At 49.2% G+C, this 27,291-nt stretch overlaps 1 protein-coding gene across 1 annotated transcript in view; it reads left to right on the top strand.

Moving 5' to 3' along the window:
• Nucleotides 1-27,291, top strand: part of LOC113407833 (zinc finger protein 883-like) — a 119,996-nt gene that overhangs the window by 90,370 nt on the left and 2,335 nt on the right. The window contains exon 5 of the mRNA XM_026658312.2: nt 26,932-27,273. Within this exon, the coding sequence (XP_026514097.2) occupies nt 26,932-27,273 (342 nt within the window). The remainder of the gene's footprint in view (nt 1-26,931; nt 27,274-27,291) is intronic.

Here is a 27,291-nt window from a genome sequence, read left to right as displayed (position 1 = left end):
GGCCTCTCCCCTGTGTGGATTCTCTGATGGTGAAAAAGGGCTGATTTTTGAGTGAAGCGTTTCCCACACTCACTGCATTCATAGGGCCTCTCCCCTCTGTGGATTCTCTGATGGTGAAAAAGGGCTGATCTGTGAGTGAAGTTTTTTCCACACTCACTGCATTCATAGGGCCTCTCCCCTGTGTGGATTCTCTGATGTTCAGAAAGTGCTGAGCTCCTAGTGAAGCATTTCCCACACTCACTGCATGCATAGGGCCTCTCCCCTGTGTGGATTCTCTGATGTTCAGAAAGGACTGAGCTCTTAGTGAAGCATTTCCCACAGTCACGGCATTCATAGGGCCTCTCTCCTGTGTGGATTCTCTGATGCCTAATAAGGTGCGATCTGCAATTGAAGCTTTTCCCACACTCACTGCATTCAAAGGGCCTCTCACCTGTATGAATTCTCTGATGCTTTATAAGGACTGAGGAGTCACATAAACTTTTCCCATGCTCAGTGCATGTATTTTTTCTCTTTCCCCTGAGGATTTCCTGCTGTGTTGTGGTTTCCTTCTGGTCCTTCTGAGTTCCCCGACAGGAAATACATTTACCCATTTTCTCCCCTGGATGGTTTCCCTGCTCTCTTTCTGGTCTGTGCTGAATCTCACAGGAGTTTCCCTGCTCATGACTCCTGGACACATGCCTTTTTGATCTTTGCGATAATGCTCTGTGTTTATCCACTTGCTCAACATTTTCCTTCTGAGAATTCTGCTCCTCTTTGTCACATACCATTGCATCACCTGCTGTGATAGAGACAGAAACCTCAAACAGGGATGGAAAGGGGAAGGCCAAACCAAAACAAGTGCTGGAGAGAGGTCAAATAAAAATCAGGAACTGAACTCCCCCCAACGCTTCCCTCAAATGTAGTAGTAGGATTTTATGTTGGTATTTAAAATAATTTAGAATGAAGGATAAAGAATAATTATGTAGCATGTATTAAATGTATTGGTGTATGATCTGATCTCATCCTGCCAGCCACCCTTTTTGAATAACAGAAAGGAATAGCCTAATGGGCCAATGGGTAGCGATACATCAGCCAGAATCTGTGTCTGGACTGATTTCGAGGCAGTAACAGACTTTTGAGGGTCACCAATTTGTTGTAGGTTTAGCATTTTAAAATAAGTAAAAGAATGCCATGATTGTTTTCTTTTGCATTGCAATTTGATGTTCCTGTTCAAAATGTTCTGTGTAAATTAATTCTGTTTTGTGTGTGAATGAGGAATGTATGTGTTAAGAGGTAAGTATGAAGGCCATCACTGAACCAGATGTAGAAGGGAGGAACTGGAGACAGACCCAAGGGCGCCAGGAGGCTGCAACACACCCCTATTGAAATGTCAGAGTAGGGCAGACTGACAACTCTAAAGATGAGACAGGCATCTATCAGTGGGGACAAGATAGCTCTGATCAAAACCAATATGGGATAACTCCCTGAGGAACTTGATGAAAGAACAAGATAAAGGATGAGAAGGACAATTGAAGAAATCAAGCACTCATCAAAAAACAATTGATTAAAGCATGATGGTGCAAAACTCATTGGTCCCAATGAAGGAAAATCACTATATAAACAGGGCACCTTACCATGAAACTTTGGGTTCATCCTGCCAAGACTTCCCCGGAGCATCGTGTCGCGACCGATGGAACCCGGCTCCTCCTACCCATGATTAACCTAGCTGGCCACAAGGTTGATCCGGACTCTGGACTGGTAACTATAACATTGACTGGCGGGACAGTGTGTGTGTGTGTGGTGTGTGATTGAATGCATATGCTAATTGTATCTTCAATAAACATGGCGTATTGCCTTTTCCTCTGAAAAAGATCCCGTGTGCTTCTTATAAGCATAACAGGGTAACGCCCACAAGCTAGCTAGCTAGCACATCTTGAAGGGACTGTTCAAATTAAGCGGTTCATCAAGAAACACTTGGTTGACAATGGACCATGGGAGAAGCCCATCTACACTGAGTGGACTGTCATGTAAATGTGTTGTCTGGAATCTAGGTAATGGCTTCCTGCAATGACTGAGGGAAATTGGGCATGAAGATGCGACTTGCCCATGAGATTCCAAACTCCATCTTGTTGCTGTAATTTTCCATAGTAAGAACAATGGGATGCCCTCCACATTTCAAAAGCTATAAGAGGCCCTGGAAACTCCTCCATTTTGTCTTCAATCCTGCTTCTTACCTCTGGGGGAACTTTGCTACAGACTGAAGCTCTGAACAAAGGACTGAATGACCCATCCAAGCTGTAAATTTACTCCAGAGACTTGACTTAAGCCAACAGTTTATCCCATCACTGCTACAAGCCTGAACCAAAAAATTTGCTATTGCGTAGACTGCATAGACTGACGGTCCTTCATCAGTTACGACTAAGCCGATCACAACACGTCTTCCAATCTTCTCTCACTCTGGCCATCCTTTACCATGTTTGTTCATATGTCCTTGTTAAGAAATCATCCCACCTCTTTGGGGGCCGACCGCGTGGCCGTTTCAGTTCTCGCCGATACCACTCAGATATAGCTGCAGTCCATCTGTTGTCACTGAGTCGGGCCACAAGTCCTGCCTACCACATTTTGCTGAGTCTGCTTTCGACAACAACATCTTGGACTTCAGACTGCTGCCTAATTATTTCATTGGGGATGCGATCGCGGAGCGAAATGCCCAAAAATGTTCGTTCCATTGCCCTCTGTGTAACAGACAGTTGATGTTCTTCAGTCTTTGTCAGCGACCATGTTTGGCTGCCATATAGCATCGCTGGAAGCATGGTCGAGTTAAAAAGATTCGCACAAGTTGTTTTGCTGATCTTGCCTTGGAGGATGTCCCTGATGTCACTGAATGTGCACCATCCAGCTTTTTTTCTGCGCGACAGTTTGCCTTTCTGATCGTGGTGCATGTTGACTTCCTGGCCCAAATAAACGTATTTGTCGACCTCTTGGATCTGCTCTCCTCCAAGAGTTATTTGGGTTCTTGGCAGAACATCCGATCTCATATATTTCATTTTCGACTGGTTCATTTTTAATCCGACTTGATTACTTTTTGCGTTCAGTTCTTTAAGCATTCTCTCAAGCTGGACTGTATTTTCAGCTATCAGCACTATATCATCTGCACACCTGAGATGGTTTAGCCGCTCGCCGTTGATATTAATCCTGCCTTTCAGGTCTGCTCATCGAAAGACCAATTCAAGACATGCTGTGAATAATTTTGGTGAAACTGTATCTCCTTTTTTCACACCTTTCTCGATGGGGATTCGGAGGGGAGTATCGAACAGCGATATATCTGTGCTGCAGCCAGAATTCGCTTCCTTTAATAATGTAATATATTTTGCGCTGATGCCCTGTTCTGAAAGAGCTTCAAGAACGGTGTTAGTCTCCATGCTATCAAACGCCTTCCCGTGGTCCACGAAGGCAATGCACAAAGGGAACTTGTATTCCCTCGAATGCTCTAGTAGTTGGTTTAGAGTGAAAATGTGGTCTATCGTGCTGTAATTTCTTTGAAAACCGGCCTGCTCTCTAGGTTGCTGTTCATCCAGGTTTTGCGACAGTCGATTTGTTATTATTTTGGTGAACAACTTATAGACATGCGAAAGCAGGCAGATCGGGCGATAGTTCTTTAGATTTTCTCAATCGCCTTTCTTATGCAGCAAGATGGTATTGGACTCTTTCAACTGGACGGTATCTTCTGGATTTCCAGATAACGGCTGAACCTTTGGGCGAGAGATTTCCAGAGTTCCTGACCTCCTGCCTTAAGCACTTCTGCTGTCAGATAGTCCTTGCCTGGAGCCTTCCCCTATTTCATTTGATGGACTGCATGACGGACTTCACAGATGAGAACCGGGAGTATGTGTTCATCAGTTTGTTGCAGTGATGGCATTGGGACGTCTATAAGGGAGGCGAAGAGCTGGGTATAGAAATCCCTGCAGATTGCCTCCATCTCTGTTCGATCGGTTACTGATTCTTCATCCTTGTTCTTCAAAGCCGATAATGATGACCTATACAACACCAGTTCCTGTTTGCATTTTTTGAGACTTTTACGATCTTCAGCAGCCTTTAGGAGCTTTTTGGTTTGGAAATTCTCAAAGTCTTCCTTCAGCTTCATTCGGATGAGCTTGCAGAGAAGGGAGTACTCAAGCCTGTCACTGCCATTTCTTTTCATTTTCCTCCTCTTCTCCAATAAGGTCCTTGTATTCTCTGAGATTCTTCCACTAGCTCTTTTTGGTCTTTGACGCTCAGCTGATTTCACACACCATTCCAGTCTCTTGCTGAAGTTCTCATAATCGTTGTCGCAGTCATCCAGGAGGCTCCAGTCTTCCCTGGAAATGTTTTCCTTCAGGATTTCCTCGTCGAAAGCCACTGGTTGATGCCTTTTGTTCGCCATACACAGCGCCTTTTTCTCCACCTTCACAGTGAATGTGAGTCTGGCTCTAAGTATCATAGAATCATAGAATATCAGGGTTGGAAGGGACCTCAGGAGGTCATCTAGTCCAAACCCCTGCTCAAAGCAGGACCAATTCCCAACTAAATCATCCCAGCCAGGGCTCTGTCAAGCCTGACCTTAAAAACCTCTAAGGAAGGAGATTCCACCACCTCCCTAGGTAACCCATTCCAGTGCTTCACCACCCTCCTAGTGAAAAAGTTTTTCTTATATCCAACCTAAACCTCCCCAAATGCAACTTGAGACCATTACTCCTTGTTCTGTCATCAGGTACCACTGAGAACAGTCTAGATCCATCCTCTTTGGAACCCCCTTTCAGGTAGTTGAAAGCAGCTATCAAATCCCCCCTCATTCTTCTCTTCTGGAGACTAAACAATCCCAGTTCCCTCAGCCTCTCCTCATAAGTCATGTGCTCCAGACCCCTAATCATTTTTGTTGCCCTCCGCTGGACTCTTTCCAATTTTTCCACATCCTTCTTGTAGTGTGGGGCCCAAAACTAGACACAGTACTCCAGATGAGGCCTCACCAATGTCGAATAGAAAGTAGGTGATGATCACTACCGATGTTAAATGATGGCACTACTGAAATATCCTGCACAATGCATTGTCTATCGATCGGAAAGCAATCGATTTAATTTTTTGTCTTCATGTTCGGTGCGATCCAAGTCTCCACCTCCTGTTGGCCTTCTTTCGGAACCAGATGTTACCAATGAACATTCTCCTCGTCTCTGCCAATATAGCTAGTCATTCTCCTTGCGTGTTTTGTTCTCTGATACCGTACCTTCCTATGAACTTTTCGCCTTCTCTCCCTCTTCCAACCTTGGAGTTAAAATCTCCCATCACAATCGTATATGTGGAACTCTGAGTGAGGGTTTCCTCCAGCTCCTGATAGAATTCTTCCACATCATCATCTTCACATGCACTTGTGGGAGCGTAGATCTGGATGATTTTGAGGGTGCTGTTTCGGTTCAATCAGAGGTAAACCACCCCGGTACGTGATGACTTCAAATGGCATGAGATGATTTTCGAAGACCATTCCTTGTTTATGATGAATCCAACTCCTCCAACTGTCTTCGTGCCTTCTCCTTTCCCTAGAATGACCATGCGTCCATCCCTCCAACTGACCTCCATCTCCGTCTTTCGTCACGTTTCGCAAACGCCCAGCACATCGCAGGCTGTTTTTGCCTTTTCCTCCATGAGATGGTTTATCGATTCCTCCCTCGTCAGTGTTCTGCAGTTATAAGTGCACAGTGAGAGAGTTGTCCGGTATCCTTTTGGCAACCTGGCACCTGAGATTCTTTTTAGCTTCTCTTCGATCGAATGCATCACTGCTCCCGAGTGGGGATCGAGGGACGTGCAGAGAACTGAGACTTGGTTTTCTATGTTGTTTTAGCCATTATTTTAAGCCACCCGCTGGCTAGGCTGTCAGTGGCTCGTTTACCTCCTCAATTTAGCTAGCTTACAGCCTCAGAAAGAGGGATTATACGCCCCTCACAGAGGATGCAACCCTCTCGCTGGGCTGACAGTCCGACACCTTGATAGCAAGGTTAGACCTGCCAGAGAATACACTCCACTACCATCGCTGTCGAACAGCCAGGGTCACCACTGCACCACATTGAGGCCATTATTAATTTGCCATTACTGTATGTAATTGATTCTCTTAGCCAATTTTAACTCTCACCTTTCTTTCTTTTTATGAATAAACCTTTAGATTTTAGATACTAAAGGATTGACACTAGCGTGATTTTTGGGTAAGATCTAAGTTGTATATTGACCTAGGAGTGGCTGGCCCTTTGGGATCAGAAGAAACTATTATTTAATGACACTGGTTGTAAAGAACTACTCATCTGTGAATCCAGTGTTTTTGGTGGTGTTATAAGAACCGGAATGCCTGAGAAAACTGCCTTTATGTTTTCTTGTTAGCCAGTGTGGTGAAACAGGAGTTTACTTTTGTGGTTTGGTCTACCTTATAAAAGAATAACCACCAGTTTTGGGTTGTGTTTGCCCTATTTCTCATCAGTTCGTCCTGAATTTGGGATCCTCAGTTGTGACCCACTAAGGCAGGGTGACAGGGTGCCAAGGGAGGGGGCTTGGTCATGGATTTACAGGGAGTTAGATGACCCAACCTTCATACAGTCTCCCTTGGGACTGCCCTCTTTAGGGTATGTCTACAGTGCATCAGGGAGTCGGCCGCCTTCCAGGCTGGGTCTCACGCTAGTGCATTAAAAATGACTGTGAAGACATTGCTTTGATGTTAGGGCTCTGCTTGGAGCTCAGACCATCCAGCCCACCCACCCCCCTCAACTCCTGACTTTAGAACCCAAGCTACAACCCAACCGACAGCACCTACACCGTTATTTGTAGTGAGTCAGCATGGACTCTGGCTGGGAGGCAGCTTCCAGATGCAGTGCAGACATATCCCTAATGTGTGACACACTAGTTTTAGTTTTTTCCAAGAGCGAACCCCAGTTTCCCTTAGAACCAGGGCCGGCTCCAGGCACCAGGCACCCAAGCTGGTGCTTGGGGCGGCACCTAGAGGGGGGCGGCGGCGCAGCGCTCCGGCCCCCGGGGAGAGCCGAGCCCCAGCCGGGGCTCGCTGCCCTGCCCCCGGCGCTCTGGCCGCCAGAGGGGGAGAGCCGAGCCGAGCCCCAGCTGGGGCTCGCCGCCCTCCCCCCGGCGCCCTGCCCCCGGGGGGAGAGCGGAGCCCCCGCCGGGGCTCGTTGCCCTCCCCCCGGGGCTCCGGCCGCCCCCCCCCGCTTTTTCGCCTGGGGCCGGCCCTGCTTAGAACCATAGAGTTAAAAGGGACCACAAAGGTCATCTAGTCTAACCCCCTGCCGAGGTGCAGGATTTGCTGCGACTAAACCACCCAAGACATATGGCTCCAGCCTGCTTTTGAAAACCTCCAGTGAATAACCTTCCCCCACCTCCCTAGGCGTCTGTTCCATTGTCCTACTGTTCATCCAGTTAGGAAGCTGTTTCTGAGATTTAATCTAAATCTGCTGTGCTGTAGTTTGAACCCACCGCTTCTTGTCCTGCCCTCTGTGACAAGAGAGAAGAACTGTTCTCCATCCTTTGTATTGCAGCCTGTAGCAAGGAAGACCAGCAGGGACCACAATCTGCCCGTTGGGCTACAGAGCCAGGAAAGCCACCTCCACCCCCCCGGAAGCTGAGGGGTGGGACAGGAAGCACAAGTACAAAAGGAGGGCCCTGCATCTCAGTTGGGCTGGAGCTGCTGAGGGAGAGAGACGCTTATCACCTGCTGCCAGAGCGGAACACCGAGGACCTGCTGGGGCGGCCACCAAAGCTCCCAGGGTCACCAGCCAGTCGAGGGGCCAATGGGCTGATGGGGCTGCCACAGACCACCGACCCTGGGGAAATGGAGGGTAGAGGTACCAAACCTTGGGGACTGTAGGAAGGAGCTCAGGGAAACTAGACCATCGTCTGGCTGAGTGTTGGCCTGACACTAAGTCAGTGAGTTGTGGGCGGATCCCTCCTGATCCAGTGACTGACTACACTGCCACTGTTGGGGCACTGGGCTGGGACCCGGTGGAGTCAGGTGGGCCAGGGTCCCCCACCTCCTTCGGTCAGGAGGCCTGTGTTGGTCTACTGTCTGCCGAGCTAGGACACTAGGCTGTTTGGTGCCGGCCCCTGCCTGAACCCTAGACTGTTGGTGCTCACCCTGGAAAAAGCCCCTAATTGTTTGCTGTCCCAGCCTAACTGAGAGCCTGGGCTTGGAGACTTTGCAGATCTGCCCTGATTGCAGGCCAGAGCATTGACTGTCAGTGCTCAGTCCTGCATGAGGTCCAGGCACCATAGACTAACTATTGCTCAGCCTGGATCAAGTGGCCTGAGCTTTGAAGACTGCTAATTCCCCCTTCATTGATTTCAGTGCTAAAAGCACGACAGGGAGGATGCGTGGCCTCCCTCAGAGATAGACCAGGAAGGACGGCCACGCACGCTTACACAGCCTTTTGAGTATTTGAAGATCACTGTCATATCCCCCTCATTAACTCTTTTTTCCAATCTAAACACACCCAGTTCCATCAGCCTTTGCTCACTGGCTTGCGTTCCATCCCTTTGATCATCTTTGTCACTTGCCTCTGGATTCTTTCCAGTTTCTCTACATCCTATCTAGTTACTGGTGACCAAAACTGGACCCAGGACTCCCCCTGAGGCCTAACCAATGCTGAGTAGAGCAGTACAATCACCGCCTGTGATTTGCATGCTATGCTGCTGATAATGCATTTGCTTCTTTTTTGCAGCATCATCACACTGTTGACCTCATGTCGAGGTTCTGATCCACCACAACTCCCAGATCCTTCCCAGCGGCGCTGCTGCCATGCCAGTTATCCCCATTCAGTATTTGTGCATTGGGCTTTTCTTACCAAATTGTAGCTCCTTACACTTGTCTTTGTTGTGTTGTCTATAGCCCAGTTTGCCAATTTATCATGATCCCTTTGAAGTTTTGCTCTATCCTCCAAAGTGTTGACAACCCCCCCTAGCTTTGTGTCATCTGCAGATTTGATCAGTATGCTCTCTATTCTTACATCCAGGTCATTAATGAAGAAATAACACCGGACCCAAAACAGATCCCTGTGAAACCCCATTTCAGAAATCCCTCCAATCTGACATCATTCCGATAATAGTTACTCTTTGCTTGTGGTTGTTTAACCAATTATATATCCACTTAATGGGAGTTCCGTTGAGCCTGCATTTCTCCAGCTTACTCATAGGACTGTGTCAAAAGCCTTTTTGAAGTACAGGTCTATTTTATCCACCAAACCAGTTACCCTATCAAAGAAGGATATCAAGCTGGTTTGTCATGCTATGTTCTTAGTAAATCCATGCTGGCTGCTATCGATTACCCCTTCATCCTCCAGGTATTCGCAAATTGAATGTTTTATACATTGTTCTAGTAGCTTCCCTGGTATTGAGGTCCGGCTGACTAGTCTATAGTTCCCCAGCTCCTCCCTTTTCCCCTTTGTAAAGATGGGCACTATGTTAACTCTTCTCCAATCTTCTGGGACCTCTCCTGTCATCTGAGTTTGCAAATATTGCCAAAGGCTCTGAGATTCCATCAGCTAATTCTGGAGTGAACAGCAAGAAACTGTGTGTGGGGGGGGATTAAGAGCCCTGTTATCAACATTTGAGCTGTTGAGCTTGAGTTGATGGCTAGCCATCCACGAGGAGTCATCAGAGAGAGGCTGAGATTTCAGTTTGGACAGATGGAGACAGGTTTGGAGTAGAGTGGTAGATCTGTGATTCATCAGCATACGGACAGTAGCTGAATTTGTGTTTGGGAGTGAGATTTCCCAAAGATAAAGTGCAGAGGAAGTGACCAAGGACTGAGCCCTCTAGAACCCCCACAGAAAACTGGAGTGGGGGTGAAGACGATCTTCCTAAGGACACACTGAAGAAGTAGTTACAGAGGTAGAAGGAGAGCCAGGAAGAAGACAAGATGTCAAGAAGACGACCATGGTCAGTGGTATTAAAGGTGGCTGACAGGTCAAGAAGAATAAGGATGGAGTACTGGTTCTGAGCTTTGCTTAGGAAGAACTCATTAGAGACTTTGGCAAGGATATTCTCAGTGGAGGGCCCCAAATATCTGCCTCCCTGAAACCTTCCCTTCCCACTGCCACCAGATCCTTCCTGCTCCTTGGAGCGACCACTCCCCATCCCCTTCCCACTATCCTCAGTCTTTTCCTTTTCCAAGTATCCCAGATCTCCTACCTAATCCTCCCCCTCCAACAGCACCACTGGGGGGACCTCCACCCTCTTTTCTCCATTCCCAGTCTCCCACTCCCCCAAACCACCACACTTCCTGTTTCCAGGAGATTCTCTCTCTGATTCCTCACCTCCTCTTCCTTCCATGGTACCCATCCCTCGCTGATTCCATCCAGTCTTCCACATACCTATCCCTTTCCTCCCATTACACTCAGCCTGTCCTACCTTGTGGCACCCCACAAGCACTAGCTTCCCCATCATCTTCTCCCCTCCCACTGCTCCCTGCTCTCCTTCCCCCCCACCAAGAACTCCTGAATAGGAACATCACACTGCTCTCACAGTAATTGGTTGGTTGGGTCAAGAGGACATACTGTGGCCACTGTCTCTGAGCTACACTCATTCATCTGAGTCGGAGCCGTACCACTGTTAACTTTCAGACTATGTGTATTGTGCGTTTTGCTTGCATTCTGAAGGAGTTCCTCTTACACCTTCCCCCTGATTCCAAAATTTCAGGGCTGAGAGCAATATTTTAAAGTGTTTTAAAATCCACTTGCAGACTCTGGGCTCTTCTGAGCTGCAAAGTTTTGTCAGCAGAGCTCTGTTTGTTAGGGATGCGAAAAACCATATCCTTAATTGACATAATTATGCTGGCAAAATCTCTCATGCAGACACAGAGTGCTGAAAAAGTCCATTAAATAAATGAGAATCAAATGCCCATAAACTACGTAAATGATGAGTACAGGCTGCCCAGTTCTGCTACATGCCTTTCCACTAGGTGGGTGGTGGCTAAACTTAAACCTCTGAAAACCAGAAAAGGAAGAGTTAATATACACACCACCCCTAAAATGCAACCTTAACTCTGCCCCAGCCCTGCAGCTGGCACTAGCCACTGGGAATGGCTCAGTAAGGCTAGTGCAAAGGTTAACAAACTAACAAAGGAAGTGAAGGTTTCTCCATTTCTTGAAGTCTTCAAGTCAAAGTGGATACCTTTCTGGGGGAGGATTTAGTCCAACACAAGGTATTCAGCTCAATACAACAGTAACTGGATGAAATTCTATGACCTGTGATATACAGTAGGTCAGACTAGATGACCTAATAGCCCTTTCTGGCCATAAAATCTATGATTCTACAATAGATATGAAGGACTAAGAATGTTCCATTGTTTGTGTTGTGTTCAGAGATGGGAATGCCAGCATTTATCCACATGCCCTCCAGTTGTGTGCACTGGGTCAGCTGTAGCTGTAACTGGATGGTGGAGGGAGTAGTTGGAGCAGCTTGGCAGAGCTGTGACTGTGATATGAAGGGAGGTGCATGTGAACCCTGAGGGACCTAGTCTGCCCCATTTCAATGCACTCAGTGGGCTGTTGCTGAGACAGGGCAGAGTAGAGATGGCATTATGGGAGTGGCATGAACCTTAACTCTTCATTTCCCCTTCTAAGAACCGATGGGACAGGAATCCTTACCCAGCGAGGTCACATTCTCATAGTTCTCCTGTATGACGTCTCTGCAGAGGGCTCTTTGACGGGGGTCCAGCAGAGCCCACTCTTCCCTGGTGAAATACACAGCCACCTCCTCGAAGGTCACCGGCCCCTGAAAGAGGAAGTGTCCAACACTCAGTACCTGCTGCCCCACTCACAGCCCCACTATTCATGGAGGGAGAGGAGTCAATCAAATGGAAGCTCTAACAGGCTCACAGTCAGCAGAGTCCCACCCTCAGAGCAGCCAGCAAGCAAAACAGGAGGGAAGATAGAGATCCCCTAGTCCCCCCCCAGCACACAGAGGGGGAAGGGTCTTCTCATTCATCACACACCTATAAGCCAGAGGCTGATACGGGGGATGGGGCCCCCAGCAGGCTCCAGGGTTGGCTCCCCAGTAGGAATCCCAACACACTTCCCATTGCCAGCAGCTGGAAGGAAGGGGAGGGGTTATCTACTCTATGCCCCACTGGTGAGTAACCCTTCCGCCCCTTCATATCTCATAGCAGCCTTTGGCGAGCAGGTTTATGTTCTTGCACTGGGAATCTGATATGTTTTCCCCGCGCTGTCCAGGGGTCCCCCACCCACAAATACGGTAATTTCCTCCCTCAAACCCCATAAGTCTGTTCCTGGAATCCAGGCCTCGGGTTAAACAAGTCCCAGCAAGTTTGTCACATGCCTTGTCCCCCTCCCTTTCTCCACCCTGGGTATTTCCTGCCCCCCTCCCACCTCCAGACTAAACTCCCCCAAAGATCCCAGGCCCTCAGTATTTCCTGCCCCTCTCCCTCCAGCAGGAAGCCACTAGCAACCCCGCAATAATCCCTACCTGGACTGGCTCCACTAAAGCCAGTTCCTTTCCCTGTCCCGTGGGAGGCTGGGACAATCTGGAGCCAAAGGTGGGTGTTACTCTGCCACCTGTCAGGGTGAGAAAGGTGACAGGGAAGATTTCAGAAGGACCTTTAGTTCCTGTCACATCATGATCTTCCCCGGCCCTTTCCCTGCACAAGCTGTTTCTGACTCGCATGCTGGGAAAATATTCCATCACTTTATCACAGCCCAGACCCAACCCCTCCCACCAGCACTAAACCCACTGTGCTAGTTTTAAAACCCTAAGGGCAACTCCCCCAACGGTGGGGACCGGGCGGAGGCAGGGACAGGACAAAGTCTGCCCAGTTTAGGTGCAGTAAATGAAATGAAGTTTGCTGGTGATATTAAGCTGGAGGCATTGTCAATAGAGACAAATAGTGGACCATGAAGTGGGGCTTACATCCATTTTATGTATTACGTTCCTCACCCTCATGTTTCAGGGTTTCAGCCACCACTGCCAGGGGTCAGGAAGGGATTCCCCCCCCCCATGTATTTTGAGAGGGGTTTTTTTATCTCCTTCCTCTGAAGCTTCAGGAATGGCCAGAGAAGAAGACAGGATATTGGGCAGGGTGGATCTCTCTCTCTCTTCGTGCTCTGATGCTCAGAGTCTAACTGATCACTATAGGTGGGATGGGGAAGAAATTTTCCGCCTGGGTCAGGTTGTAGGTGACCTGGGGCTTTTTCATCTTCCTCTGCAGCGTGGGGTGCAGGGCACTCACTAGGATCACCCAGAAATATCTCACTTAACCATTTCCCTGCCACTGCAGGGGTCTGGGGCACTGGTGCACCTCGGTCCCTCCTATTCTCTGCCTGGGGCATATAACAGTCTAGTCTCCTGTGGGCTGCAAGATTTTGGTCTCACTCCAGCTGTTGGGTTTAGTGGGTGGGTGCTGGGTGGTGTTGGCAGCCAATGCTAGACAGGAGGTCACACCAGATGATCCAATGGTACCTTCTGGCCTTAAACTTTATGACTCTATGACTGGATGTGGGCAGGTTTGGGAGCTTGTGACCTTCCCACCCCCCACTTTTTTCTCCTTCATTTTCTGTCTTCTCTTTCACCCTCTCCCCGGGAGACTTAGTGACCAATGATCCCTGGGTTCCTTTGCTCTCCTGTGATTGCTGACAGCACTGAATGCCAGTTTGGATCCAAAGTTTCTGCCTCGTCCCCACCTCTACTAACCACCGCAGGGGTTTCAGTCTCACTGGCTGTGATACAGGCAATGAAAGGGTTACTGTGCACAGCTGTAAACTGCCTAATTTCACAGCTGAAATAAGTAAGCAAGTACCACTTATTGGAAGTCAATTTTTTTCTGACCCCCGAACATTTACTATAAAAGTAAGAATAAAACATGTATCCATGCTGAGTCTATATATAACTTGTATATTTCAAGAGGCTGACAGAGAACACTTGACCACAATGAAGAGGGGAGAGCAAGAGTGGGGGAGTGAGATTTTCTTTGCTATAGATCATAATGAAACACTCAACATTTCACAGCCTCCTGACTGCCTTTCCTGAGCCCCCGGGGGTCGCAAACCATCAGCTAAGAAACACCAGCCTAGTTCATTATTTTGTATCGTTATTGACTACGCATGGGAAGAGAGTGCTACATTGTATATGGACAAAGCATGAATGAGCAAAGTACTATGGCATGTATGGACCAACCCTGGAAACTGTTAATTCCAATAACACCCACATTTTGAACTCTCTGCCTTACTTCACTGTAAAAAGAAGACGAAAGTTCATAAGATCTTACAATACCCTATAGCAACAAGTTGATATTAAATTATTTTCAGCAATGAAGGTCATTCCCAGGTGCAAAAAGACCAACAACAGAAAATTAAATTAGTCCAAACAAAAGGGGGCTAATGATGTAGTTCAGGGACAGTACTCAGATCTATGCTTGGTGAACAAGAAAACATGGGAACAAATTTGGCCTTAGGGACATGGATTTAATTAGTAAACAAAATAATAAAAAATAAATTATGCCACCCACTTTTATTCCTTCTGGGACTTTCAAAAGAGATGACAGGGGGGGGGAGAAAATCATCTCCCACCTCACCCTTGACATGGCAACACTGCTACTAAACCGATGTATTTCCTTTCTGAGAGGCCTTGTTTTCATTATATTTTAACTTGTATTCCCTCCTTTTTCTCCTCATGATGCATGTTCATTAATTTGCACTTAATTTTGACCATAGTTCTATCCTGTTTCTCAGAAAGGCTGTAAGGGTTTGTCAGTTAAAATATGTTACAAAGAGACCCATTGCTCCCATGATTAGTGACTCAGTGCTTGTAAGTTAAACTATTTTTCTAAAAAGACCCCTCTTTTTAAGAGCAGGATTAGTAATGGAACTTACCCTGTTTCCCACAAGCCACTGCCTCTGTGCCTTTATTCTCCGGTGCAACACCTTCAAATAATTCTGCTGAGGATGTTTCCCAGAAATTAATGATCATCGGGATGGCTAGGAATGTATTGGGGGGAAAAAATTAAGATTCTATCTTAAATGAATAAAATCATTCCAAGAAATATAAATTAATTTAAGGCATAATGTAAGCATAAAAAAAAAGTTTAGAGCAAAAAGTTAATTAAAAGAACCAAACAAACGTTGCATTCTTAAAGAAGTGCAGGTTATGCAAAAAAGAAATATTGAATTGCTGTTTTAACAAAATTAGATGCTAATAGCTGTTTTATTTATTTAAAGTGTAAAAATCAGCTACAACCTGTGTCACAAGAGGTAAATAGTGCACTAAAATAATTATAAGTTAAAAATGTGAATACATTACCAATTTAAAAGTCACAACAAAAGAGACTATAGTTTTTTTAAAAGCCCAAAAACTCTAACTATACTAACAAACTTTCAAATAAATATGTTTTAAAAAAGCTCAGCCTTTGTATCTTTTTAAAAAAGTATCAAACAGCCACTCAAAAATGGGAAAAGTTGTCAAGGTCTTAGTGGTCTTTAAAAAAAAGCTTTAAAATCAGACGACGTAAACTTAATTAAAAACACTATTAATATTACTGCAATTAAAACTGCAAAATAAAATTCCTAAAATTAATGTAATCAGTAAAAAATGCAATAATTAAAGAAAGTAAAAGCAAAAAAATATTAATGAGTACTAAAAAAACTGCAAAACACTTTAAATGCCTACGTGATATTGATGAGCTAAAATATTTAAGGGACAAGTCAGTTGAAAATATAGTAGTGCAAGAACAAAGTAACATCGCTTCCCATTGTTCCACAGCTTCCAGGTGCTGGAGGCTATGATCTCCTGTCGTTAACAGGGTTATTGTTCTGCAATCTCCCCATGGCCAGTCAGAGACAGACACGTACCTGTGTCGCTCCCCAGCCCCCGTCGCAGCGTCTCTAGCAGAAGGAGAAGATAGGAGAGGTGAGAATTCAGGCCCTCTCATTCATGGAGAAATCCCCATTGCTTATTAATGTAACTGTGGTTAACTACGAGATGGCAACAGAGATCAGAGGCCGATAACGCAGCTGCTGCAGACAGAGCCAGCCCCACAGGGCTGCTTCATGGGGAAGGGCGAATCTCTGAGCTGGGCTGTGAGATCGAGCCGAGGATCAGTGACATCACTAGAGTCCCCGACTCCTCCCAAGGGTGAGGGTCACTCTAACTAGAGGAGATGCCACCCCCAGACTCCAATTCACCTTTGAATCCCAGCAGCACCTCCTGCAGCATGACACTTTTCAGAGAGAAATCGCTGACTCTCTTCTCCAGCTCCGCAAACGCCAGCTCCGGCTTCTGAAATTTCCCGTCCTCCCTGCTGGGGAAAGGAGGACGGGTGAGAAATAGGCCTGATCCCCCGACCCTGAGCCCAGCAACCCCCAAACTCCAGGAAACCTGGATCTGAGCTTTGTAGCCTGAGATGGTCATTTTCATGGTGAGTCACCTGAACCCTGTGCTCCCCAGCGAGACGGGAAGTGGGGAGACACTAGAACAAGGAATGGAGACATTGTTCAGGAGCTTTCTCAGGGACGCTCTGGTTCTGTGGGGTGCTGAGCCAGCTCCCACACTGGTTTACTGCAGTAACAAGGGGCACCAGCACTGGGATTATGTGGAATGGAAAGAGACACAGACCAAAGAGTGGGCAGGTCCTACTTGCTGACAGTGGCCACAGACAGAGCCCAGGTCTCCAGCAGGGAATGAACCTGGGCCCTTAAACACCAAAACCCTCAAGCCCTTCAGCTGAAGCGGTAACTCTGGGGCGTCCAGCTCATTTGGCAGAGAGGGCCATATTGCACTGTCTGTTATGGCCAGTGGGCCAGGGCATCAGTTTACGACTCTGTGCCCTGCTCCATTCACAGCAGAACACCCACTGCTCTCCATGGGACACCCACGTACAAAGAACAAGGGGAGAATCTGCCCTTCGTATCGGAAATAAAATTTTAGTTCTTAGTATTTTGTTAAGTCTTTGTCTATCACACTCAGTGTCACTCAGGAGGAAAACAGCCCCCTCCCGGACACCCCCCCTGTAGGGTCCCTGCTAGTTCTTCCCTGTGTTTCCATTCCTTTCCCACCCTCCTTTCTCCATTTCTCTCTTGCTTCCTTGTCGTTGTGTCTCTCCTCTGTTCTTCCCTCCCTACAGCAAACCCCTATTCCCACCCCACAAAGGCTTCACTCCCACCCCCTACCCATTCCACCTGCTCAAGTGATCAGCCAGGGAACTTGAATGTTGACACTGAAGTGTCGTCATTTCAGTTGACACTCCGATGACATTAACAGGGGACAGGAGAGTTCACGCTCTCTGAGCTACGGCTTCAGGCTGCTGGCAGCCCCAGCAAGGCAACACTGTCTCCGTTTACACTGGGGAGGTGCTGAGGGCCAGCAACTCACTTTAAAAAATGCGAAAGCTGAGATTCTGTGTCCTCTGAGTACGTGACGCAGCCACATCAATCCAGGAGACAGGCCTGGTCTGTCCCATCGACCCTGTGTCTAGCAGTCCTGCTGTGACCTCATTAGCAATCAGACAGTAAACGGCTCTTCTTCTACCCGAGTCAGCCACTAGGGGAGACAGAATCACACTCTCCAAGGGCAGGGGGCAGCTTCCTATTCAGTGCAGTTATCAAACCTAACGGCCCATGATAGGGAGGGAAATGGAGCCCAGGACTTACCTGCCCCCAGTGCTCCCAGCACCCTAAAGAAGGAGAGAAAGAGGAGGCAGTCAGTGGGAGTGTCCCTGGGTGGGGCGACCTCCTGCTCTGCAGAGGTCACCATTGAAGCCTCGGGCAGTAGGGGAATTTCAGGTTTACATTCCCAGAGCAACTGACGCCCCCTACCAGGGACTTTTCCTCTACACAGCCCCAGCAATCCCTGCTGGCAGGTTGCCACTGTGGGAATCTTCTCCCCGGGCACTTTACAGGCAGAAGGTATTTCTCTACATTGAGATTCAAATTCCTCCCAGTGCTGAGAGACCCAGAAGGCCCCTGGCCCCACTAAACCCATTAACCTGCAGTGAGAGGGGCCTTAGGCCTGGCTCGGGACCTCAGCATGGTGGAGGAGGGGATTTCACCCTCCAAGTGCAAATGCAGACAGACATTTCCAGGAGAGAAGGTCTTGGGGCTTCAGCATCCAGGACTCCCAGGACCCATCCCTGGTGCTGCCACAGACTCACTGTGTGACCTTGGGCAGGGCTCTGCCCCTCTCTCTGCCTCACTTTCCCCTTTTGTCCTATAGGGATAATGCCCCTGACCCCACTTTGTAAAGTGCTTTGGGGTCTAGGGCTCCAGAAGCACCTATAGAAACACTGCGTATGATCATTGCAATGACAGCCTGACCTGCAGGGGTTGGCTCAGCGCCTGCTGCCCCTTCTCTCCTCCCCTCTGACTGAGCAGGGAAATCTCCCAGGACAGGCTGCAGATGCCCTCATCCCTTCTCTGGACAATGGCTCTCTCTAGTTCTTCCAGCCGGGACAGCAGCCGCTGCTCCTGCTCCTCCAGAAACCCTCGCAGCTCCTGCCACTCCCAGACGATCTTCTGCCTCTCGGCTTCTGTCTGTTTCTGCAACAGGGAGAGGGCAGCTCAGTAACAGGGGAACATAGAACATAAAAACGGACATACTGGGTCAGACCAATGGTCCATCTAGCCCAGTATCCTCTCTTCTGACAGTGGCCAATGCCAGGTGCCACAGAGGGAATGAACAGAACAGGTAGTCATCAAGTGATCCATCCCCTGTCACCCATTCCCAGCTTCTGGCAAACAGAGGCTAGGGATACCATCCCTGCCCATCCTGGCTAATGGCCACTGATGGACCTGTCCTTCATACTTCTCTAGTTCTTTTTTGAACCCTGTTAATGTCTTGGCCTTCACAACATCCTCTGGCAAAGAGTTCCACAGGTTGACTGTGCATTGTGTGAAGAAATACTTCTTTTGTTTGTTTTAAACCTGCTGCCTATTCATTTCACTGGGTGACCTCTAGTTCTTGTGTTATGAGAAGGAGTAAATAACACTTCCTTATTTACTTTCTCCACACAAGTCATGACTTTATAGACCTCTACCATATTCCCCCTTAGTCGTCTCTTTTCCAAGCTGAACAGTCTCAGGCTTTGTCTACACTGGCACTTCTCTCCTGCTGACAAACAGCAGCTACACTGCGCGCCTGTTAGCAGCACGGCTGTAGCAGCACAGCCGTGTCGCTTAAAGCTGCGCAGTGTAGCCATAGCCTCAGTCTTATTGATCTCTCCTCATACGGAAGCTGTTGAGTACCCTTAAACATTTTTGTTGGCCTTCTCTGTGCCTTTTCCAATTCCAATATATTTTTCTGAGATGGGGCGACCAGATCTGCACGCAGTATTCAAGATGTGGACATACCATGGATTTATATAGAGGCAATAGGATATTTTCTGTTTTATTTTCTATCCCTTACCAAATATCAGAAGGGTAGCCGTGTTAGTCTGAATCTGTAAAAAGCAACAGAGGGTCCTGTGGCACCTTTGAGACTAACAGAAGTATTGGGAGCATAAGCTTTCGTGGGTAAGAACCTCACTTCTTCAGATCCTTGCATCTGAAGAAGTGAGGTTCTTACCCACGAAAGCTTATGCTCCCAATACTTCTGTTAGTCTCAAAGGTGCCACAGGACCCTCTGTTGCCCCTTACCAAATGATTCCCAATATTCTGTTCCCTTTTTTGACTGCCGCTGCAGATTGAGTGGATGTTTCCAGAGAACTATCCACAGTAACTCCAAGATCTCTTTCTTGAGTGGAAACAGCTAATTTAGACCCCATCATTTTATATGAATTTGATATTCTCTTTTTCAATGTGCATTACTTTGCATTTATCAACATTGAAATTCATCTGCTCGGTAACTGGGGAAAATCATAAATGCACCTCGGGGCAGGTAGCAGAGTTATTTACCAGAACACAAGATCTCTTGCGGTGAGTGATGGAAAGTTCATTTATCCCAGGAAGGGAGAAGGGAGAAGGGCTGGGGTGAGCTGTACATCACCTACAGGAGGGACAATTCTCCCCAAAACCTCATCAACTTGCACTGAGCCAAATCCTCTATCTCTGCAGCCCACATTTCATCTCCTTCCTCCCCATCCCCCCCCAGGAGCTAGAAAGGATCCCTGGTCACTGTGACATCCAAACAGCCTGTGGGCAGGGGCTCTGGGCTAACACAGACTGACCCTCTCCTGCCCAACAGACTCCTGCATCCTAAGGGCATCATGTCACCCCCGTATCTGACCCTGCCTCTCCCTGGGCTCCAGTGGGGATGGTTCCCTGGCTGAGGCTGGGTCCTGCATTCACCATGTCATTCTTATGCCAGGCAAACCTGAGTGGCGGGGGGCTCTGGGCACCTACCAGCAGCTCCTCGCTTTGCCGCTCCTCCTCGGCTTTGGCTGCTTCTCTCTCTTTTCCCAGAGGGGCCAGATGCTTTCGTGGTACCTCCTGGAAGACGGGGAGAGAGGATTAGAAACTGCTACAAACGGCCTCCCAGCGGTCAGATTTCAGGGCCCATCCTGCCCTGCAGACTCCTGTGCAGAGTCGCTGGGACTCAGACTGAGAGGAGAGGATGAAACAGGGAGCAGCTTTTCCAGAGAAAACGCAGGGCCCCAGGCTGCAGTGACAGGGGTGCAGCCCAACCCCCAGCTCCCGGGGGCCTCACCCACATCCCAAGCAGCCAACTTCAGACAGTCCCCCACTTTCCCCAGCTCCAACCCCCAAAGCTCCCGCAGGGCCAGATCTGAACATGGAGCCCCCCAAACATCCCCCAATCCCCAGCTCTGAGCCCCCCGTAAATCGACTTGCCCCAAACTCCCACATCCAAGCAACCCCATCATGCCCAGCACCAGCCGCTCCTCCCACCCCACAGCTCCGGCTCTGACACCCCCGTTCTCCCCCCTCCTCCCGGACACCGGCCATGGCCCCGCAGCCGACACAAAGGGGCGGGCTGCCGGGCTGAGGGGGCAGGAAGAGGCGGCTCCTCCCCGGGCCTGGCCCTGCCCCGCCGGGCCCCTCGCAGGGGGGTCGGGACAATCGGGGAAGCCGGTGTAGCAGCTCCTCTCCATCCCCTGGGGGGCCGGCTCAGCAGAGCCCGGGGCTGTCCTGGGGGGCGAGTCCCAGCCACCGCAGACAGCCCCGGCGAGCGCTGCAGCCCGGGTGGGGTTTGCAGGGCACAGGAAGGGGCTGGAGCAGCTGGGAGCGGTGGGTGCCGGGAGGAAGGAGGCAGGAGCCGGGAGAACAAAGAACCGAGAACATCAGACCCCGGGCAGCTCCTGAGAGACCAGACGCTGCTGCCTCCGTTGTGACCTGGGAGCTGAGCAGCTGCTGCTCCCCCAGCGGGGTGTGTGCTGGGGAGAGCCCGTCATTAACCCTCCGTGCCCGGCCGGGGGGGGCTTCTCCGGCTAGAAACCGCCCCGGACTCTGCTGACGGCAACTCCCGAGCTGAGACTCCAGGTGACTGAGCCCTTGGGGCTGGGCAGGTACCTGACTCTGCACAGTGCCCCCCCCCCCATCTCTGCTCCCCGGGTGTCCGGGAGCCCAGAGCTGCCATCACTAAGGCCAGAAGGATCCTTCTATCCGCGAGTCTGACCCGCTGCCACCGGCTCTCTGTGGTGTCCAGTAACGTGTGTGGATAAAGCAGGTCTCTCTGACTGGTACCCCCTTCCCTACACGTGCAGAGCGGGGCCAGCCACGGGAGAGAGAAAGCCCCCAAGAATGGGATGGTGACCACGTCTCCCATCCAGGGGGATAGGGCGCTAGGAAAGAGGAGAAAGAGATGGAAGAGGGTGTCAGGACAAATTAGAGGGGGCAGGGGCAGATTTTCAGATCTCTGACCCCCCCCCTCCCCCAGGCACTCTCACTGCAGCATCCCTGCACAGGGTCACTTTCCTGTGAACACGGTGAGGAGCAGAGAGAGGAAAAACTAGTCCCCACTCTCCCTGTTCCCCCTGCTGCAGGAGTGTGCTCCCCTGAGGACAGTGTCAGGGGGAATCCCCCCAAAGGGGCTCCTTTGGTTCTGGTCTTTTCCAGGGTTTGATTCAGACTCTGTTGCTGGGAGGGTTTGAAAATGTCTTGGCGGGTTTAGTTCTGTGGGGGGGGGGGAGTGTGGGAAGCTGGAGGACAGGGGCAAGGTCTGTGTTGCACTATGGGGACTGAGCATGTTCCCAGCATGGCAGAATCTACAATCTCTGTCTGCAGAGAAAGGGCCTGGGAGAATTGTGATGTGAAATGAACTAAAGCCTGTTCTGAAACCTCCACAACTGCCCTTCTCGCCCTGCCAGGCTGCAGAATGACGCCCACATCTCGCTTCAGCTCATCCCATCCTCCCATGGGACAGGGGAGAGGAATGGCTGCAGTGGAGCCAGCTCATGTAGGGGTTATTGGAGGGTTGCTGGTGGGTTCCTGCTGGAGGGAGAGGGGCAGTAAATACTGAAGAGGTGGCAACTTCTGGGGACTTAGGTGTGGAGGGGGCAGGGAATACCCTGGGTGAGGAAAGAGAGGGGGACAGAGTGTGACAAACCTGCTGGGACTTGTTTAACGTGGGCCTAGATTCTAGGAACAAATGCTTGGATGTTGGGGGAGAAAATTCCCTAATTTGTGAAACAGGAAATAGAGAAACCAACCCCCTGGGCAGGGCGGGGAAAACTGACCCGACTTCCAGTGCTGAACCCTCAACCTGCTAGCCAGAGTCTGGTGTGGCAAGGAAAGATGTAGGAAGGTGTGGGGAAGATGTCCTGACCCCTCACATCCAGCTGCTGGCAGTGGAGAAGGTGTTGGGTTCCCTACCATGGGGTTGTATCAGCCTCTGGCTAGTAGCTGTGTGGTGGATCTGCTGGGAGAGACAAGGGGCTCTCTCTTTGTTCTCTCACCGTGATGCCCCCGGCTGCTCTCAGCAGTATGGGGATAGGACTCTGCTGACTGTTCCTCTCTCAGAGCTTCCATTTGATTCACTTCTCTCCCCCATGAATAGTGGGGCTGTGAGTGGGGCAGCAGGTACTGAGGGTTGGAATCTTGCTCTTTCAGGGGCTGGTGACTTTCGAGGAGGTGGCTGTGTATTTCACCACGGAAGAGTGGGCTCTGCTGGACCCCACTCAGCGAGCCCTTTACAGAGACATCATGCAGGAGAACTATGAGAATGTGACCTTGCTGGGTAAGGATTCCCGTCCCCTCAGTTCTTAGAAGAGGAAATGCAGAGTTAAGGTTCACGCCACCCCACAATGCCACCTCTGCTCTGCCCTGTTTCAGCATCACCCCAACATGCCAGTGACACACACACTAGCCCTCTCCCCTCCCCCGTTACAGAACGCTCTGGGAACAGAGCAGTACAGAAGAAAGTCTAACAACTTCTCTTTCCTCAGATAATATTCGGGTTCATCTCCATCATAGCAAACAGGAGCTTCCTCCCCCTGGCCTGCTCTCCAGTACTGAACCTCCTGCACACAGACCATCTGAGACTTGCAGAGTGTTACCACCCCTTTGCCCTCAACCTGAGTTTTCCTTTTGAGTCACTGCCTTCACTTACCCCTCACTAAGCCCCACAGATCACTCGAACATATGCCACCAGAGTGCTGACAATCCCCATGGCAAGAACACACCCTTGGGCACCTTTGCTGACAAAGCCTATTTCCTATTTTAAAAAATGGACGCTTTTGCCACTATAGCTGTGTCTATAATTGAGCTTTTGCCAGCAGAGCTATGTTGGATGGTGCGCATGTGTGCGCATGTGCGTGTGCACTTTTTCACAGCCTTAAACAACAGCGCTGGACTGGCAAAGCTTTTAAGAGCTACCTAAGACCTTCCTAACTAGTTCCTCGACAGACACCTGACATGCCACTTTTAGGTGAATTAATATGCGTGTACCTGGTCTGTGGGATCCCAGTAAAACATTAGGCTCCCTGTGCCCTCTGCCAGGTGGCATCAAGAGATCCATGATGAGTTACATCCTCCTCCTTCTCCAATCGCTGCATTAGAGTGTCCTTAGAATGATCCAGCTCACCCCCATTCCAACCTTCTGTTTGGGTTCCACGGGGCTCTGTCCTTGGTCCCCTTCTTTTCTTCCTCTGCACCTTATTTCTGGGTAATCTCATCTGCACACACACATTCAACTACCATCTCTGTGCTCCTAACTCACAGTTCTACCTCTCTGCTCCTGACCTGTCTCCTTCTGTCCCAGCTGAAATCTCAGCCTCTCTCTCTCTCTCTCTCTCTCTCTCTCTCTGTCATCTCCTCATTGATGTCTAGCCATCAGCTAAAGATCAGCCGTGGAAGCAAAGTTCTTAATATTTCCCCCAAACCCTCCACCCACCTTCTTTCTCTACCATCGCAAACAGCACCATCGTCCTGCCTGTCACTCAGGCCCGTAACTGTGCAATACCTTTATCACGGAGCTCCCTCTAGGGCCTCCTATCCAGGCTGTGCCTACACCTTGCATTTTCTTTTTGCATAACTTCCCTAACACCTGGCCTTTCCTAGCCATCCATGCAGCTAGAGCTCTTGCCATCCTCTCCTGCCTCAGTTACTCCAACATCCTTGCGCATCTCCATTTGGAAGGAAAAAGTTACCTCCTGGTCCTTGAACATGACCTATGAGAGAAGGTTGAAAGAACTGGGCATGTTTAGTCTTGAGAAAAGAGTAAGGGGGGACCTGAGAACAGTCTTCAAATATGTCAACGATTGTCATAAGAGGACAGTGATTAATTGTTCGTCATGTCCACTGAAGGTAGGAGGAGAAGTAATTGGCTTGATCTGCTGCAAGGGAGGTTGAGGGTGAGTAATACAAAAAACGTTCCAGCTATAAGGATAGGGAAGTACTGGAATAGATTACAAAGAGAGGTTGTGGAATCCTTGTCACAGGAGGGTTTTAAGAACAGGTCAGACAAACTTCTGGCATACTTATATCTGATCCTGCTGCAGGGCTACGGGAATGGAGAAGATGACCTCTTGAGGTCCCTTCCAGCCCTATATTAGAAGATTTTATGATTCATTGCCTTAGCCCTTTACTTTGATCATGTCTCCCGGTGGAGAATACAGACCATTTTTGCGCATCCGCTGCGGGTACAAATTTTGTACCTAGAACCCTGCAAATCTGCAGATATCCATGGACCATTTTTGTGGATCGCAGATTGGATGCGGATACAAATTTTGTATCCATGCAGGGCTCTATCTGTCTTACTTCTGTCTATACCTACAACTTAAATCTATTTGGTACACAACGATTGCATTTGAAATAACATATGAGATGACCGTAACAATGATCAATGAATGATAAAATTAACTAATTGGCTCCATGAACCACACTCTTCCTTTTCCATCCCCACCTGCAAGAGACGCAGTCTCTCTTCCCTGCATGCTCTTTGGATCTTCGAATTTGTCCCTCCTGAAGTCACATGGCCTGATGCTTATTTTTCACATTCTCCTTTTGCAGAGGAATTAGTCTGTGGCTCCTGAACTACACCAGCTAATTTGCCAGCTTTCTCCACACACAGTGTTTTTTATACTCCCTCCCTTGACACCTGACTCACTAAGTTCCCTAATGCCGCAGTATGTGCTTTCCTGACATCTAATGCTGCTGGGATCCTGCTTCAATGATATCCCCGCCCTTCCTGTTCCTTACTCCACTGAACCCCACCAGCCCATGCTTACTGTTCCCAGCTTCCCCAGGACTCTCATTGTCTCTGGATCTCTCTGTCAGCAAGAAGCAATGCCAGGGAGACTTGCCCTCTGTCTGGAGTCTTCACTTTCTGGGACATGCAGTTCCAGTCTCTGTGTTTTAGGAGCCTCTTTGATAATGAGTGTCTGGCTGTGTGTGTTCCCAGCAAAGATGGGAATAATTAAATCCCTCATAAGCAGAGTGTTCTGCACCTTTGAGCACCTGGGGAGCTGGCCCTGAGATTTTATTGGTTTAAAATGGACTGGGGTTAAACTAATAGAATATTTTTTATGACAAATGGCCTATGAATTCCCCTGATCTCCCTTGTTTTCTTTCCCTTGAGCAGGGTTTCCAGTTTCCAAACCCTATGTGACCTCCCAGCTGGAAGGAGGGGAAGAGCCGTGGGTCCTGGATCTCCCTGGTTCAGAGGAAAGCGAGAACCTGAGAAGTCCCTGCACAGGTGCCCACCCCTAGCAGAGCAGTCAGGAGGATGCTCCCAGTCCGGAGTGGCCATGGGCGACTCCAGGGGTGAACAGAAAGTGGGGGGTGGGGAGACAGGAACAGCAGCAGCTGCACATGTGGAGCAGAGCGGAGGAGCAGTCACCTGGCTCTGGCGGCTGGCTGTCCAATTGCCCCCTGCAGCTCAGGTCTCTCCCACTCCCCCACGCAGCTGCTTATCTGCTTCCCGTGCCGCCTTCATCAGCCCAGTGAGCCTCTCGGCAGCAGGTCAGGAGGGAATCCAAACCCTGTGCCCGGCACCCACTTGGGTGGGGCACCCATATGGCCCACCCTAAATGCCGGTCCTGGATATGGAGCAGAATTGATCCCCTCTGCTCTACCCTATGGGGAAGAGTTTGCGGGAATTCAGTCCCTGATTTTTTTATTTTCTGTCTCTCCAGCACTTACTTGGGTTTGCTCTCTGCCTAATTCTGAGATTTTTCGTCCATTCTAGCAGGTGATGGGGTGGTGAGGGAGAACGAGGAGCAGAATCCTCACCAGGAAGATGCTCAGCTAGCTGAAGCGCATGGGGCATTACTGCGAAGATCCAAAGGGAATGTGTCCAGGTGCCATGAGCCAGGAAAAGCTGGTGAAAGTTACCACAGACCAGAGAGAGAGCAGGGAAACCAGTCAGTGGAGAAAGTGTATGAACCCATTAATTATCAGGGAACTCACAAGGACCTCAAGGAAACTACATCCCAGGAGAAAATCCTCAGGGAAAAGGGAGAGAATACATGCAGTGAGTGTGGGAAAAACTTCAAATACCACTCAGCCCTTATTCGACATGAGATAATCCACACGAAAGAGAGACCCTACGAATGCTGTGAGTGTGGGAAAAGCTTCAATCGTAGCTCAGCCCTTGTTAGACATCAGCGAATACACAGAGGAGACAAACCCTATGAATGCTGTGAGTGCGGGAAAAGTTTCATGCAGAGATATACCCTTATCTCTCATCAGAGAATCCACACGGGAGAGCGACCCTATGAATGCTGCAAGTGCGGGAAAAGCTTCACTCAGAGATCAGCCCTTATCTCTCATCTGACAATCCACACGGGAGAGCGACCCTACGAATGCTGCGAGTGTGGTAAAAGCTTCACTCAGAGCTCAAACCTTACTATGCATCAGAGGATCCACACAGGAGAAAGACCCTATGAATGCAGTGAGT

This window comes from Terrapene carolina, unplaced genomic scaffold (assembly GCF_002925995.2).
Source record: "Terrapene carolina triunguis isolate 2854851 unplaced genomic scaffold, T_m_triunguis-2.0 Scaffold425, whole genome shotgun sequence".
Taxonomy (NCBI): domain Eukaryota; kingdom Metazoa; phylum Chordata; order Testudines; family Emydidae; genus Terrapene; species Terrapene triunguis.
This window is presented reverse-complemented; position numbering and strand designations above follow the sequence as displayed.